The sequence below is a fragment of the Choristoneura fumiferana genome, chromosome 15 (assembly GCF_025370935.1).
Source record: "Choristoneura fumiferana chromosome 15, NRCan_CFum_1, whole genome shotgun sequence".
In the NCBI taxonomy this organism is placed as follows: domain Eukaryota; kingdom Metazoa; phylum Arthropoda; class Insecta; order Lepidoptera; family Tortricidae; genus Choristoneura; species Choristoneura fumiferana.
In genome coordinates, this window is record NC_133486.1 from 4,864,433 (window position 1) to 4,879,059 (window position 14,627).

Sequence of the window (14,627 nt, forward strand, 5' to 3'; positions counted from 1 at the left end):
CAGTATTATGCAGTCAACAGAGTTAAAACCGGCCAAGAGCGTGTCGGACACGCTCAAAATAGGGTTCCGTAGCCACTACGAAAAAATTAAGTAATATTTTCTAAGGATTTCGTATTTTATACGGAATCTTCCAAGTTTAGGTATATTTTATACCTTATAGGCTGCTATTTAAGAGTAAAACTACTAATAATTCTCAAGCAAACTTAGCCGTTATAGTTTCCTTGAAAGTTTGATATACTTACTACCATCCTGATTTTTTTTTAATTTTCCACCCACCTGTTTAGATTTTAGAGGGGGGGGGCGCTCGATTTTAATGAAAATTTGCAATTTAAAGTTGAATATTTCGCAAAAAAAACCATAAATCGAAAAATCGTCTTAGTAAACCCCTAATGGTTTTAAAAGACCTATCCAACGATACCCCACGCTATAGGGTTGGATGAGAAAAAAAAATCACCCCCACTTTTAAGTCTATGGGAGGTACAGTCCCCAGCATTAATATCTGCCACAGCGGAGCGTGCAAAAATATCTGACACGGTACGTCCTTCCGGCCCTAGAAATAGAGTCGTATCAGATATTTATGCACGCTTGTTGTGTCAGATACTGGTGGTGGTACAGTCACCGTACCCTAAAAAAATATTTTTTTTACGAGTATTGTACCATTTTGCCGACATAGTTTACATATATATCCGTGCAAAATTACAGCTCTCTGAGAAAAGCCGCGGACGGACAGACAGACAGGCAGACATGGCGAAACTGTAAGGGTTCCGTTTTTGCCATTTTGGCTCCGGATCCCTAAAAACATTTTATAGCGTGAACATAGCGTGTATATTTGATTCTTACCGTCAACCGTCATTTACACCTATAGCTTTTTTATTGCTGTTCAAAATAAACGTTGAAAATTTAAAATCACATTCCGAAGGTCAATTAAATACAGGATGTGTTATTTATAATCTGGGTCCCCATAAAATGCGCAGCAACATGGCAATATCGCCATGCCATAAGCAAATGCGAAGCAGAACCTGGCTCTATACTATACGAAGTGCAAATTCAACCATCGTATCTTGCCGTTACGCTGAAGTTTATATTAACACGAGAGTGAGAGGGACGGTACGATACGAACTTCGATTTTCGAAATTCGTAGTAGCCCCCCTGCGTGCAAGCATGTACCAGCTAACTTATGGCAACACCGCGCAAACGACAACACCGTAAATAAGGACTCAATTTACCCAACATGTTCGGATTAAATTAAAGTATTCGAGACATAATCAGTTTTATTCGTTTCATTCCAATATATTTTCAGCTGGCAATAATTTATGCTTAATCTGAAGTTTATAGTTTTATATTTACGACCTCTTGTTTTACTTTGAATGAGTTTACTTTAGAAAACATTATAAGTATAGTAATAACTACATGCAGCAGAATTACGTGAAAAACTTATTAAATTCGTTTATTTAGATTCAAAGTATCTAATCGTGAAAGCGATTCTAAATTATTTTATTATTGTCATTATAAATTGTTTTGACATTCGATGAATTGATTAAAACGTAGGTAAACTTGATCATCGAAATATTTTGCGTAAAGTCAACGTAAAATATTTCCAACTGGTTTGATTCCAGCATTTAAAATTCTGATACAACGCGAATTAATTTTAATATTAATATCTAATTCTCTCGAATGACAGGAAATAACATGTTTGTTTCGACATATTATTATTATGACGTGATTGTTTTTATCTAAAAATATATTTACCAAAAAATTAAACTATATTTTCTAAATCATTCATCTAACCTAGAACTTTCAAAAATACTTATCGACATCAGAGCCTTAACTTGATGTCTAAAATTTTACCTAAAGACGTTTATCTAGAAACATAGAGTCACACACACAATACTTTTTTAAAGGAGCCTTAGATATTCAATTGCTTCAACCTTTCCCAAGCTACTTCACAAAACGGTCTAACAAGCCACTATCCTGCGATGATCGTTGATAAGCCGGGTGGTCCTATCGGAGGTTGAAAAACTTGAGAAAATGGCGGAAAGCTCCCAGCAGTCTTATAAATAATGCATAGGAATGCGCGTGTCGTGCGAAAATATACGCGAGCCTGCGTTCGCGTACCGTTACTGGTTGTTACCGGCTAGGCTAGATTCGCTGCCATTCGAGTGTACGCTGCCATTGCTTCACATCCAAAAGTTAGACGAGTTTGAAAAAAATTGATCTAAGGTAAGCATTTCACAATAAGAGATTTAATTATATTTTTTTATAAATCCTTATTTATTACCTAACCATATATTATACTAGGACACAACGTAAGGTACAAATATTTCGACTTGCCCGAGGCTTTGGGTGTAACCACGGGAGCTACTTTATGTCAACTACTCTTTTTACTTTACTTAAACATTACCAACTTTATGATCCGTCCAGAGTCCCTTGCTTCTTACATTCTACAGGCGAGCTAGACATGAATCAAGTTGATCCATAATTCATACAGAATAACTGAGCTCCTTCATGAGCCCCCCGCGTAGACAATTTTTCATCCGCCATACTAAATAATCGGAATACTAAATAATACTGATCATAAATAAGCCTACATGTAATAAACAGTTTCTTTGTAACGCATGAAATATGGGTTTGTGATAATATGCAATTTGCAACAACGTTGAGGACTGAATTGAATGAAAATGAGACTTGGATAGAGGTGTCAGAAATGTATTGGGTGTCAATTTAAGTATAATTTAAGGCAATCTATTACAATCAGAATGTTTTTATTTCTTAAATCGTGGGCAAGGGTGCTGCCGTGGTTTAAATACCCGATCGTATTAAATGAAAATAAAGAATGTTTTACGTCTCTAATCTACATTGATAACATATAGATTAATTTTAGTTGTCTTCCAACACTGTCTAAGTATGAAATCGCTAATTCAATAGAATGTATAAAATATACTATCGTTACTAACTAATAATAATATTGTAAGATACTTACGACTGACGTGGTTGATGTAGTACGGGCCGATCTGTGGATCGTAGGACTCCTCCCAACCCAGAGGGAGCTCATTGCCAATGCAGTCCGCGAACGTCTGAGGCTTCGTATATCTGCAATGACGAATTTATTAATACAAGGCCAAAATTCTACTCATGTGTAGCATTTGTCCTCTTTCAGACCATTACGATTAAAAGGCATAGATGCTCTATGTAATACCAAGGCTTTTAAGGGTGGACAAATAGCTGACATAAAGGAAGAGATTTTTCATATAACATTGTTGCCATCTTTTGTATGTTGACGTTAAATGTTAAAAGGAATTGATGAATTTAAAAACAAGCTAGCTAATTTATTCGTAATAGAATGAACGAAAATTGATGCTATCTTCAGGTAGTAAAGTATAACGTTAGCAGATTGAATTGTCACTAGAGTAAAAAATGGTTTTAAATCGTGGTTTTCATTGACGTCACATTAAAAATATCATTTCAAATTTCATGACTTTAAGCCCATTGTTTTAGCATCAACAAGTTTCGAGATTTTATCCGTATCCCGTGGGAATATCGGAATAAAAAGTAGCCTATTAATTTATTCCAGATGTCCAGCTATCTACATACAAAATTTCATCCATATCCGTCCAGCCGTTTCAGCGTGAAGGAGTAACAAACATACTTTCACATTTATAAATAAATACTAGTGTTTACCCGCGGCTTCGCTCACGTAAATCATTAGGTCCAGCAGCTGAATTGAAATTCCGGGATTTTTAAAATTCCCATGGGAATTCCCGAAAATTAAATAGTTGTTTTCATTGACGTTTCATAAGAACAATCATGGTCAAATTTCATGACTCTAAGCCCAGCGGTTGTTGTTTCCAGTCCCAGATTTTATCCCTATCCCGTGGGAATATCGGAATAAAAAGTAGGCTATTTTTTATTCCAGATGTCCAGCTATCTACATAGCAAATTTTATGACTCTAAGGTCAGCGGTTGTTATTTAGAGATTTTATCCCTATCCCGTGGGAATATCAGGTTAAAAACTATCCTATGTTTTAATCTAGGTTATAAACTAACTTTTTGCCAAATTTCATCCAAATCCGTCCAGCAGTTTCAGCGTGAAGAAGTAACAAACATACTCACTCACTTCACTTTCACATTTATAATATTAGTAGGATTATGTATATATGTAAACTCTGTACAAATACACAGAAAGGAGAGCAAAGGCGAACTTATCCCTAAAAAGGGATCTCTTCCAGCTAACCTAGTTAAGAGAAGACAATTTATTTAATAGAATATAGGCAAACAGGCAGTATGTACTATGTTATCAAGATTCTACCCTCGAAAAATATTTAAAAAAGCTTTAATTTGTATCTCTCCTTAACCCAAATAAGAATGTGAAGCAATTAACCGAAAATAAATTAATCAAATTAAGTTCCGGCCCAAACGCACCGAGCAATATCAAATTAAACTTAACAGACTTAAAAGAAACCAGATGGCAAGTGAACTTTTCCCACGACTATACAGAGCTATTAAATACAACACAGAACCATCATTAGCTCCAAATAATAAGCTACCACTTATTTTGAATCTTTCTACCTGATCATTTCACTGGTGATTTTGTTTTGAATATGGTCCAGTAATTTGATTTATGTTTGGAAAAGTGTACCTACAATGGATTTTTAACTTTACTTTTGATGCTTGAGAAATGTAGCAACAAGAAATAATCAATGGTTTCCAATTTGGAATCATATTATAAGAAAAGGCTCTGTTGTATACAACGTCTCTATACCATCTATACCGTCTCGATAAACATGGAAACGTGTTGATTAAGGTATCTCCAACCTATGTAAAAAGCCTAGTACATAACGAATGCCGCAGAGTGCAGAAATAGCTGATTTATGATTTTACTTACTTCGGAACATGCATTAATTTTATTTTGAAAATATTTATTTTTATTCATCGGAAATAATCTACAATATTACCTACTTACTCTTTTACATCCAATTTTTGCGTCACTCTAGCTATTTACAATAAAATATAGCAAAGTGTAGCCAGCCAGCCTTAAAACTTGGATAGTTGGGCCAACTTTCGTGGCACTACGTCTATGCCCGTCATGACATTTTCCTACAAAACAATAACCTTGTCGGCTGCATATTGACTTTTATATCTTAAAATCAAATCATAGCCATTACTTAAATTGCGCGTAGCGCAGGTACAATCAAGTGTAAAAATATGTACTTATTCAAAGTTTCAAAAATAAGTACCACGGACTCTTATTCTGACGCAATAAGGCCGCAGTAACATATTTGAGTGTATCGAATAGATACTTATTTTTGCACTTGACTGTACATAGTATCGGAACAGGTGCAAGGTCTGGTTTCGAGTTGTAGCTATGCAGATAAATGCAGGCATGCTGTGTGCACTCTACAGTATAGAGAATAATTAATGATAACCAGTAGAGGGTGCTACGACTACAACATTGCGTTTAGAAAATGCGGTGTTACTTTGATGGAAAAAAAACATGATCAAAATGGGTGTGAAGTAATAATGGATGGCCGCCTACCTATCATACTTATTCCTACAATTGTTATAAAATTTGTTTGTGTTAAAAAAAAAAGGGTGGGTGACCTGGATACAATTTGTTACCTAATAATATGTAGGTAAATAATTATAGTTTTATTTCGGGAACGTATAGTTTATTTATGTTCCAGTATTGTCACGGGATCGCGATGTACGCACGGTAAATCGCTAAATCACAATGGTAAAATTTTAGGAGTTTTCATGGGATTTACTACAATTCAGGAATTTATTTAAGTACTTAATTTTAATTAAAATCTAATGGTCCAAGCTAGTGGAGCCGCGAACAAACCTCGTTCTAAAAGTCAACAAATGTAGCAGAGGAATAGATGACATTAATACGTTTAAAATGTAGGAGTTTCCGCTTCAGCTGTGCAAAATAAACCCACTGATCAACTTAAACCTCACCCGATTCGAGCCCAATGATTCACCACACAACCCACTTAAAAAAAGCGGGTCCACTTTTCCGATTGTGACGAAATCGACAAAACCTCGAGTCGCATACGCATCGCACTTAACGGTTCTCTCGGCTTTTAATATGGCATTTATACGGTAGTCGGTTATTAAGTAAGATTCTTTGGTTTAATTGACCACCTTTATGTCCAGTTCGTGCATTTAAAATTGACGCTTTCGACGTTTGCGTGATAACATCCAGTTAAGTATTTATGAAATTGCAACAAAACAGGTAAAGTACTTTGATATTTAGTGCACGTCAAGGGTCAGAGGAGCATGTTTTTATGATGTGTTTATTATTATTTTGGGAATTTTAGAAACCCCTTCCCCATCTTTACACTTTTTACGTTTATGAAAACCCCAAAATACTTTGTTCGTGTTCCAAATCACCAAATGTATGTAATAGTAAAAGATCTTAAGGTACCTACATATCTATAATCATTCAGCTCTACAGCTGTAGAATAATTCAGCATAGTGTATAAGAGTTAGGTACTTCGCAGCAGAACATAATTCACTCAAGCAAATTACAATTCCTTGTCTACTTCAATGGCTTTTCGACTGCCTCGCAGCTACCGAACGTTCGGCGTCCATTTCAAAACACGATCAGTCTTATCGAAAGAGGATAGAGGGCGCGTGCGTGTGCGCATCGAACACACCGCTTTAGACCGAGAAAGCAGCAACTTTGTGCGAGGGAGTGGGATAGCTATCGCTACTATGTTGCGTCTTCGAACGGCAAAACCAGTCCTGTCAGCGGGATGTCAAGTCGAGTAAAATTCTCGGAAATGGTGACCCCTGTCACGGAATCCCTAGCCCACACTGATAAACATTACACAGACAGAGGCATGTGTGCTTGCATCACACCTTGGTGTGATGTCAAAATTTGGGGACCTGTTGGTAAGTTCTAATATACAGTCGAATTCATAAACTTGTGAGCAAAAATTTCAACAAAAATATCTGAACACGCTTCTACGCCGTTAAAAACGGATAAAACTATGACTAATCTATGTTACCCTTTGAATTAATTTTACCACTTAATGTTTAATTCGTAAGCATTTCTGTTCGATATGTCATCGAATCGGGTCTCATTGGAAAATAGCACAGCAGAAGGCCAATGTACTGTCGGCCGCCGCAAATAGATGTGAAGGTTCGTACTGTACTTGCTCCTGGTGACGAGTTTCAAAGGCTCTATTTAATCCCATTTGGTCCTTCTAAATATACCTTAGAGAATCTGAGTGAGATATTCGCAGCCAAAATATAGTTGTGCGCAAGTTATGTGAATTTATAAAAGAAGTCACTAACTATGTATATCCCTAATATTATATTTAAAAAAGCGATCGCGATAATATCTTGTTTGTTTCATTGTATAAATTGTTCTGAATAGAAAACCGAAAGTCAATAACTAGATATACCAACAGATAGGTAGCGGTAAAATACTTATACCACAGTGAAAATTAGACTTTGCTTATACGTAGAAGAATACTTACCTACTCGTAGTGTAACTATGTAGATGTTTGAGTTAGATGCATTAAAATAAAGCTGTTCTGTACTGAAACACTCAGAGCGTTTCCAGGAAACAAACTGTTGGTTAATTATGTTGAAAGATTATAGTGCTATATGATGGACACCGTCTAATGTTACTGGAATTCCACAAGTAGATACGACACCAAATCCTGGATAACAGTAAACTTGGATCCCGTCTGGTCGGAGGCGGTGCCACGCTGTCTCACACATCGACCGACCAGACCAACAGACCGACACACACACCAATGCTCTATATATACCACCAGGGAAATATTTTAATCCGGATGGCCCGTTTAATGCACATTCCCTTGGGCTTTGGGAACAATCTCGGGTTTTTTATTCCTTTACTCCCAGAGAGGGCATTGCCCTACTTAGATTTTTGTCGGCGGTAAGATAATCCGTCATCTGTAACTGTGTCAGTGGACAACGCTAAGGATAATAACGCTAGGTGAGTTGTTCCTCAATAGAACAAAATAATTCTACGGCCGTGCTGTGATGTCATACACATACGCTTATTTGTGGCCGTACGTATTCCTCACAGACATTGCTTAAACAGCAAACTCACGGACAGGATGATTACAGACTTTCCGATGTCCAAAAAAGGAAGCGTGTTTAGGGGTCAACGTGATTTCCTCTCGCATTCCATATCGCTGACACATTGCTACAGCGCGGTTATAATCAAATTAAACACAACTTGCAATGAGTTCGACGAAGCATGCCGACCGGATGATCCAATCCATGAATATAAAATTTCGTATCTGTACCGAACCATGCATTAAAGCAGCAACCGCATACATAAACATTTTTTACGCCTTACGTCATGACCTATCACCCAATTTATTCCCCAAATTGCTGCAGCAATCTTTTGAAAGTGGTTAAAATTACGATAATAGTGTGATGGCATGCGGACGGGGAGCTAATGTGTCGCTTTGACGTCACACGTTATTCGATCATTGACAAATGACATTCCAGCGCCTTTAGTGTGAAGTGTGTTGTGTCGAGACTGAGACGTGTAACGCCCATACATCAGAGTCGTCTTGCGACCGCATGTATTCATGTGTCCTTCATACATATCATATTCGTTGAATGCTCAGGAATTCAAAATGATTTCTGTTAAAACATTCATTATTCCCACTTTAGCGTTACAATGTTAAGACCAAACAGTCGTCCGTCTTGAATATTATCGATACAGAACGCCTTTTAGGCATTTATTGCTTTAAGTGCAAACATCTTTTAATAACCTTAATGCACGAAGGAAGAGTCAAGAACTCAGACATAAAATGACAGCAGCTGTTGTGAATGTATTTTAGCTCTTGATGGTATCATTTAAATACGTGTTTCGGATTATAAATAAAAGTTAGTTTAACTTCTAGGTACTTCTATTCAACAAAGGGATTTGCGTTGCGTTAAAATTTTACTTCACACGTTAAAAACAAATGCCCCAAGACTTACACAGATTCCAACGTCATAATATGCTAAGATGAACCTTGACTTTCTTTCCAACTAGTCTAGATCAGGTCATCGAAATAGCTAACGCGTAAAAACTCATCAGAGTAAACCTGCACATTCGGAAGTGGTTAGACCTGTTCAAATGTTGCACGGTGTCTCCAAGTGACGGATGGACGGACAGCGGATTGCATTGCATAAACAGAGAATATATAAGGTTTCCCTCTGATTCACGACGCATGCCAGCCGCCTTCGTCACGCCGTCGTCGCCGGCTACACAATATCACGGTATCACGACCGCGTTCCGCTCAGCTACTATAACACGAAACCCAGTCTAAATAATGTCTCGATACAATGACGAATTGCTCTTGCTTTGCACTATCGCAACGATCTAGGAATTCATAATTGTTATTACGTTAAACTCACTCCCTTATATTCTGGTTTTAGAGTCAGTTTGGACTCCCTCCTATCCTAACTTATTTCCGCTCTGCCTATATCTATAGCAGAATTAAAAAGTAGTTGAATCGTTATAGTTAGTGGTATTTATAATACCTCTCTAATGATGCGCGTGTATTCCGCAAAGCATCTCAAACTTGCTCCATCATACCGCCATATACTTTAAAGGCATTTTTATGGGAAGAGATTCCTTGTAGAGCATTAACAGTGTAACTACACAACAAATAGCTTTAGAGAACAGTACAAAACAGCAGTAATTGGACAACTTTAGAATTTATATTAGCACGTAGTTGTAGCTTTAGGTAGTTGGCAATTACAAAGACCCTGCCAGTATGCCAGCAATGTTGCTAATGGTCAGTAACTACGTTAGTCCGTGGCTCCGCGACTTCACAAATGATAGGTACTTTCCCAGCGATAGAAAGTTAAACATTAGCAATAATACTCAAGTGGTTTCATTCACTGCTGTTATTAGAACGATGTGTTTGACAGTTGACAGGACCGGATGGTATGGTTAAACAAGTAAGCGACACCAGGAGTTTATATTATAGTTTTATTTGCAGATATAATATTTATTTTGCAAAGAAAAATAATAAAACAAAGGGGGATTCTGCTGTCAGCGTTTATGGTGGTAGCAAGCGTTGTGTTTCGGTTTTAGTATTTCGGAGTTTTTTCGTGCTAGAACCGCTGTTGTTATCCTGTAGTTATTTAGATTTGTTTGTGAGTGTCCTAGTGTAAGTGTTTCTGGTAGTTTTAACATGGACCTGGATCCTTTGGATCCAGATCCCGGTGGTGGGCCTGACTGTTCCCGTATCCCTCCAAACCAGGCAGCTCATGCGCCTCAAACTCCTCTGCTCGGTAAAAGACCTTTAGTCGATCCCGATGTCCCTCCTGCCAAAAAATCCGATTCTCCTGCAGTTTCCTACGAAACGACATTCACACATCCGGATTTCGAAAAGCTGAAGTCATCATATTCAACAGAAGACTCTGGCCCCTTTATTATTAACGTCCAGAGAACAGAGAGTGACCCAGCCTCAGGTACTGCTTTAAGGGCTATAAATTTCGGGCATTTCTTATATAGAAACAATATCTACGGCGTTGTTAGGGACGGAGTGAAAAGAATCGGGCGCAACCGTTTTTCAGTCGAGTTTGATTCGGCGGAACATGCAAACAATTTCCTATTACATCCTGCCCTTACCTCAGCAGAGTATACTGCAGTTGTTCCCACATTCCACGTGACCCGTATGGGCATTATTAGGGATATCTCTCCTGAGTGGTCGATGCAGGAGGTGGTGGAAAATGTGACTGTCCCCCAGGGCTTCGGACGCGTGATTAAGGCCCGCAGATTAAGTAGGAAATCCATTGGTGAGAATAATTCTCCCACGTGGACTCCTACTCGATCAGTGGTACTTACATTCAGTGGCCGTAGTCTGCCTCCAAAGGTCTTCTGCTTCTACAACAGTTTGCCTGTGGAGTGTTACCTCCTACCAACGATCCAATGCAACAACTGTTGCCGTTTTGGCCATGTCAAAGCTCAGTGCAGATCCAAATCTAGGTGCTATAAATGCTCTCTTGACCATATTGGTGAAAATTGTAATTCTCCTACACTTAAATGCCTATTTTGCTTTGGTAACCACTGTGCTAATGACATTTCTTGCCCAGAACAACAAAGGCAGCGCAATATTAAAATGGTGATGTCCCAGGAAAACCTTTCCTACATTGAATCCTCTGCTCGCTTCCCTCAGGTAAGAAAGACCTTCTCTGAGACTTTGAATTCTCCCTCCCCTGGTTCATTTAATAATACTCCCCCTTTCCCTCAATCACAATCTCATTCTCAAGCTCCATCCTCATCCCAATCATACCGGAAAACTATTTTAGTTCATAGAAAAACTCATACTCCTCCGTGTAACCCAGGTTATGACAGAATTGCCCATAATAATATTGTCCGTGATCCCATTTCCTCCCAACCTAATGGTTGTGCACTAAATCAAGAGCCTAACTCCCCTAATGATAATCTCATTGAGCTTCTGCTCAACACACTAATTAACATTTTGTCACGCTTTTCTGACTCCGGTTTACCGAACAACATGCATCATAAATTGAACCAACTGTTATCTCTTGTTTCCTCACAAAATGGCCCAAGCTCTCCTCCAGTGGAACTGTCGTAGTATCTACAATAAAAAAAATGAACTGATCTATCTGATTAATAAACATAAACCCTTCCTCCTAGCCATTCAGGAGACCTGGCTGAAACCTAACTCTATTTTTAGAGTGCATGGTTTTGCCTGTCTCCGGGATGATAGGAGGGATGGCTATGGTGGTGCAGCTATATTAGTTGCCCGCTCTATTATTTTTAGTCATATTCCCATCCCCCCTCATAGCGACTTTATTAGTGCAGTTGCTGTAAGGGTTAATAATACTTCCTTTCTGTCTCTCTATATCCCTGATCCCCATCCAGGTATGATTGCTGAGCTCTCCTCCATCTTGTCTTCCATCCCTCCCCCCATCATCATACTAGGAGACTTTAATGTACATCATACCTCTTGGGGCTCCCATACTAGTGACTCAATTTCTTCTGCTTTTCTTGACCTTTTTGATCACTTTAATCTATGTGTCCTGAATGATGGTTCCCCAACAAGGCGTGTGCTTCCTTCCCAAAACCCAAAAAGTGCTGTTGACCTTACTTTATGTTCTCCCTCAATTTCTTCTAGACTCTTTTGGCAAGTGATCCCCTCCACATTGGGGAGTGACCATTTCCCCATCAAGGTATCATTTCCTGACCCGATTCCCACCTTTTATTTCCCTCCTCGTCTCAAATATCAAACCAAAAAAGCAGACTGGCCCAATTTTAGATCTGCCTTAGACGAGGAAATATCTCTTATTCCTTCCCCTGACCCCAATAATGTATCCTCAGTGTATGAAAGATTTAAAAAAGCTCTTCTGTCTGCGGCTGACAAATCAATTCCTTTAAAAAAAAATCCTTCAAAAAAGATCCCTTTTCCTCCATGGTGGGACGCTGAATGCCTTGCGGCTGTTAAAAAGCGCAGAGAAGCTGAAGCTCTCCTTTCTACCAACTTGTCGAGGGAGAACTATTTGCATTACCAGAAAGTAGCAGAGGAAACCTCCAAATTCCTCCAAAATAAAAAAAGGCTAGGTTGGCAAAAATTCTGTGAATGTCTCTCTCCTAATTCCCCCTCCTCTTTAGTCTGGGAAGGTATCAGGCGCTTTCGTGGCGCTTTTACCCCGAAATCAAATCTATCAAATGATCCTTCAGAGTGGATTGAAACATTCGCTCTAAAGTTAGCACCCCCCTCTGTCCCATCCATTGAGGAAATATCTCCAGTCTGGTCTCTTCCCTCTTCTTCTACCCTTAGTTCTTTCGACGCCCCTTTTACTATGGAGGAATTCCTTACAGCCACCGATCAGCTTAAGGATTCATCCCCTGGCGTGGACGGGATCCCTTACTCCTTTGTAGTTAACTCCAGTTCAAATTCTAAACAATTCTTCCTTGGGATTATAAACAATATCTTTCTCTCTGGTTCCCCTCCTGAGGAATGGAAATTGCAAATAGTTGTCCCCATCTTAAAGGCAGGAAAATTATGTAATGACCCTTCAGGTCATCGCCCCATTGCTTTATCGTCTGCTTTAGCAAAAATTTTAGAGCATCTTATTAAAAACCGTCTAGAATGGCTGGCAGAAAGTAAGGGCCTTCTGGCCAAAAGTCAGTTTGGATTCCGTAAAGGACTCGGTACGATGGATAGTCTCTCCATTTTCACAACCGACATTCGCCTTGCGTTCTCCAAAGGTGAGTCTGTAGTGGGGGTCTTTTTAGATATCTCCTCTGCATACGATAACGTACTTCTCCCTCTTCTCAGGCAAAAGTTGCACCATCTGAGTTTTCCGGAGAGGTTAGTTGACTTCACAATCAACTTTCTTTTGGCCAGATCAGTCCTTATCTCATCTTATAATGTCTCCCTCCCCCCCAGAGTGGTCTATAAGGGCCTCCCTCAGGGCTCTGTCCTTAGTCCTCTTTTGTATAGCCTATATACCTATGATTTGGAATTGTCAGTAAATTCATTTTGTAACATCCTTCAGTATGCTGATGACATTTGTTTATATTCCGTAGTTCCCAATATTTCCGATGCTGTCCCTCCCCTTTCTTCGGCACTTCACTATTTGAATGTGTGGTTAATAGAGCATGGCCTGTCTCTTTCTGTCCCAAAATGCGCAGTAGTCCCATTCACCCGTAAAAGGTCCATTCCAGATATCCCTATTGGTTGTGATGGTACCCGTATACCTGCTCAGGATAAGGTCAAATTTCTTGGCGTTTGGCTTGATACCAAAATGTCAGGTGTACATCACATCAATCATACTGCGAAGAAATGTGAGAGGAACTTGAACATCATTCGTTCTTTGTCTGGCGTATGGTGGGGATCACACCCATACACTCAAAAACTTGTATATAATGCCCTCATCCGCAGTCACTTTGATTATGGGTCCTTTCTCTTAGAGCCTTGTAATAAATTTTGTTTAAGTTCCCTGGATAAAATCCAATATAAAAGTCTTCGTTTAGTGATTGGAGCGATGAAATCATCTCCCACAAATGCTCTCCAAATTGAGTGTGTCGACCCTCCCCTCTTTATTCGAAGACAATTCCTCTCTGATAAATATGTCATCAAAATTATGCAATCTTCTTCCCACCCTCTAATCCCTAAACTTCGGTCTCTTTCTGAATTAATCTCTGCCTCTCCTTACTGGGTTCACAAGGACCCCCCTGTCTGGTCAATAGTTTCGTAAAAATAACTCGTCTTCCGTGCCCTATATTTCAGTGTAGGTTAATAAACCCTCTTTTTGAAACCCCATATGATGCTATCATGTTCCGCCCTAATATCTCACTTGACCTTGGTATTAATAGAGAATCCCCCTCCCCTAACCTAGACTTAAGTCGTGTCATTGCTAGAGACTGGCCTGACTGGACCTCTATCTACACGGATGCTTCACAGCTTCCAAGCCAGGGTTGTGTAGGATCTGCTGTCTGGATACCCAGATTCAAGATTATTTTGAGCTATAAATTGCCGATATACTCATCTGTATTTACTGGCGAGGCGGTGGCAATTTTCGAGGCCCTGAAATATATAGACTCGCACAATCTTAATAATTGCGTAGTTTTTTCAGACTCCAAAAGCGCCCTACAAGCCATAATGTCT

General features: G+C 39.0%; 1 protein-coding gene across 1 annotated transcript in view; it reads right to left on the reverse strand.

Annotated features, from left to right (window-relative positions):
* Nucleotides 1–14,627, reverse strand: part of kibra (WW and C2 domain containing protein kibra) — a 100,236-nt gene that overhangs the window by 77,007 nt on the left and 8,602 nt on the right. Inside the window, exon 2 of the mRNA XM_074098450.1 lies at nt 2,981–3,090. Within this exon, the coding sequence (XP_073954551.1) occupies nt 2,981–3,090 (110 nt within the window). The remainder of the gene's footprint in view (nt 1–2,980; nt 3,091–14,627) is intronic.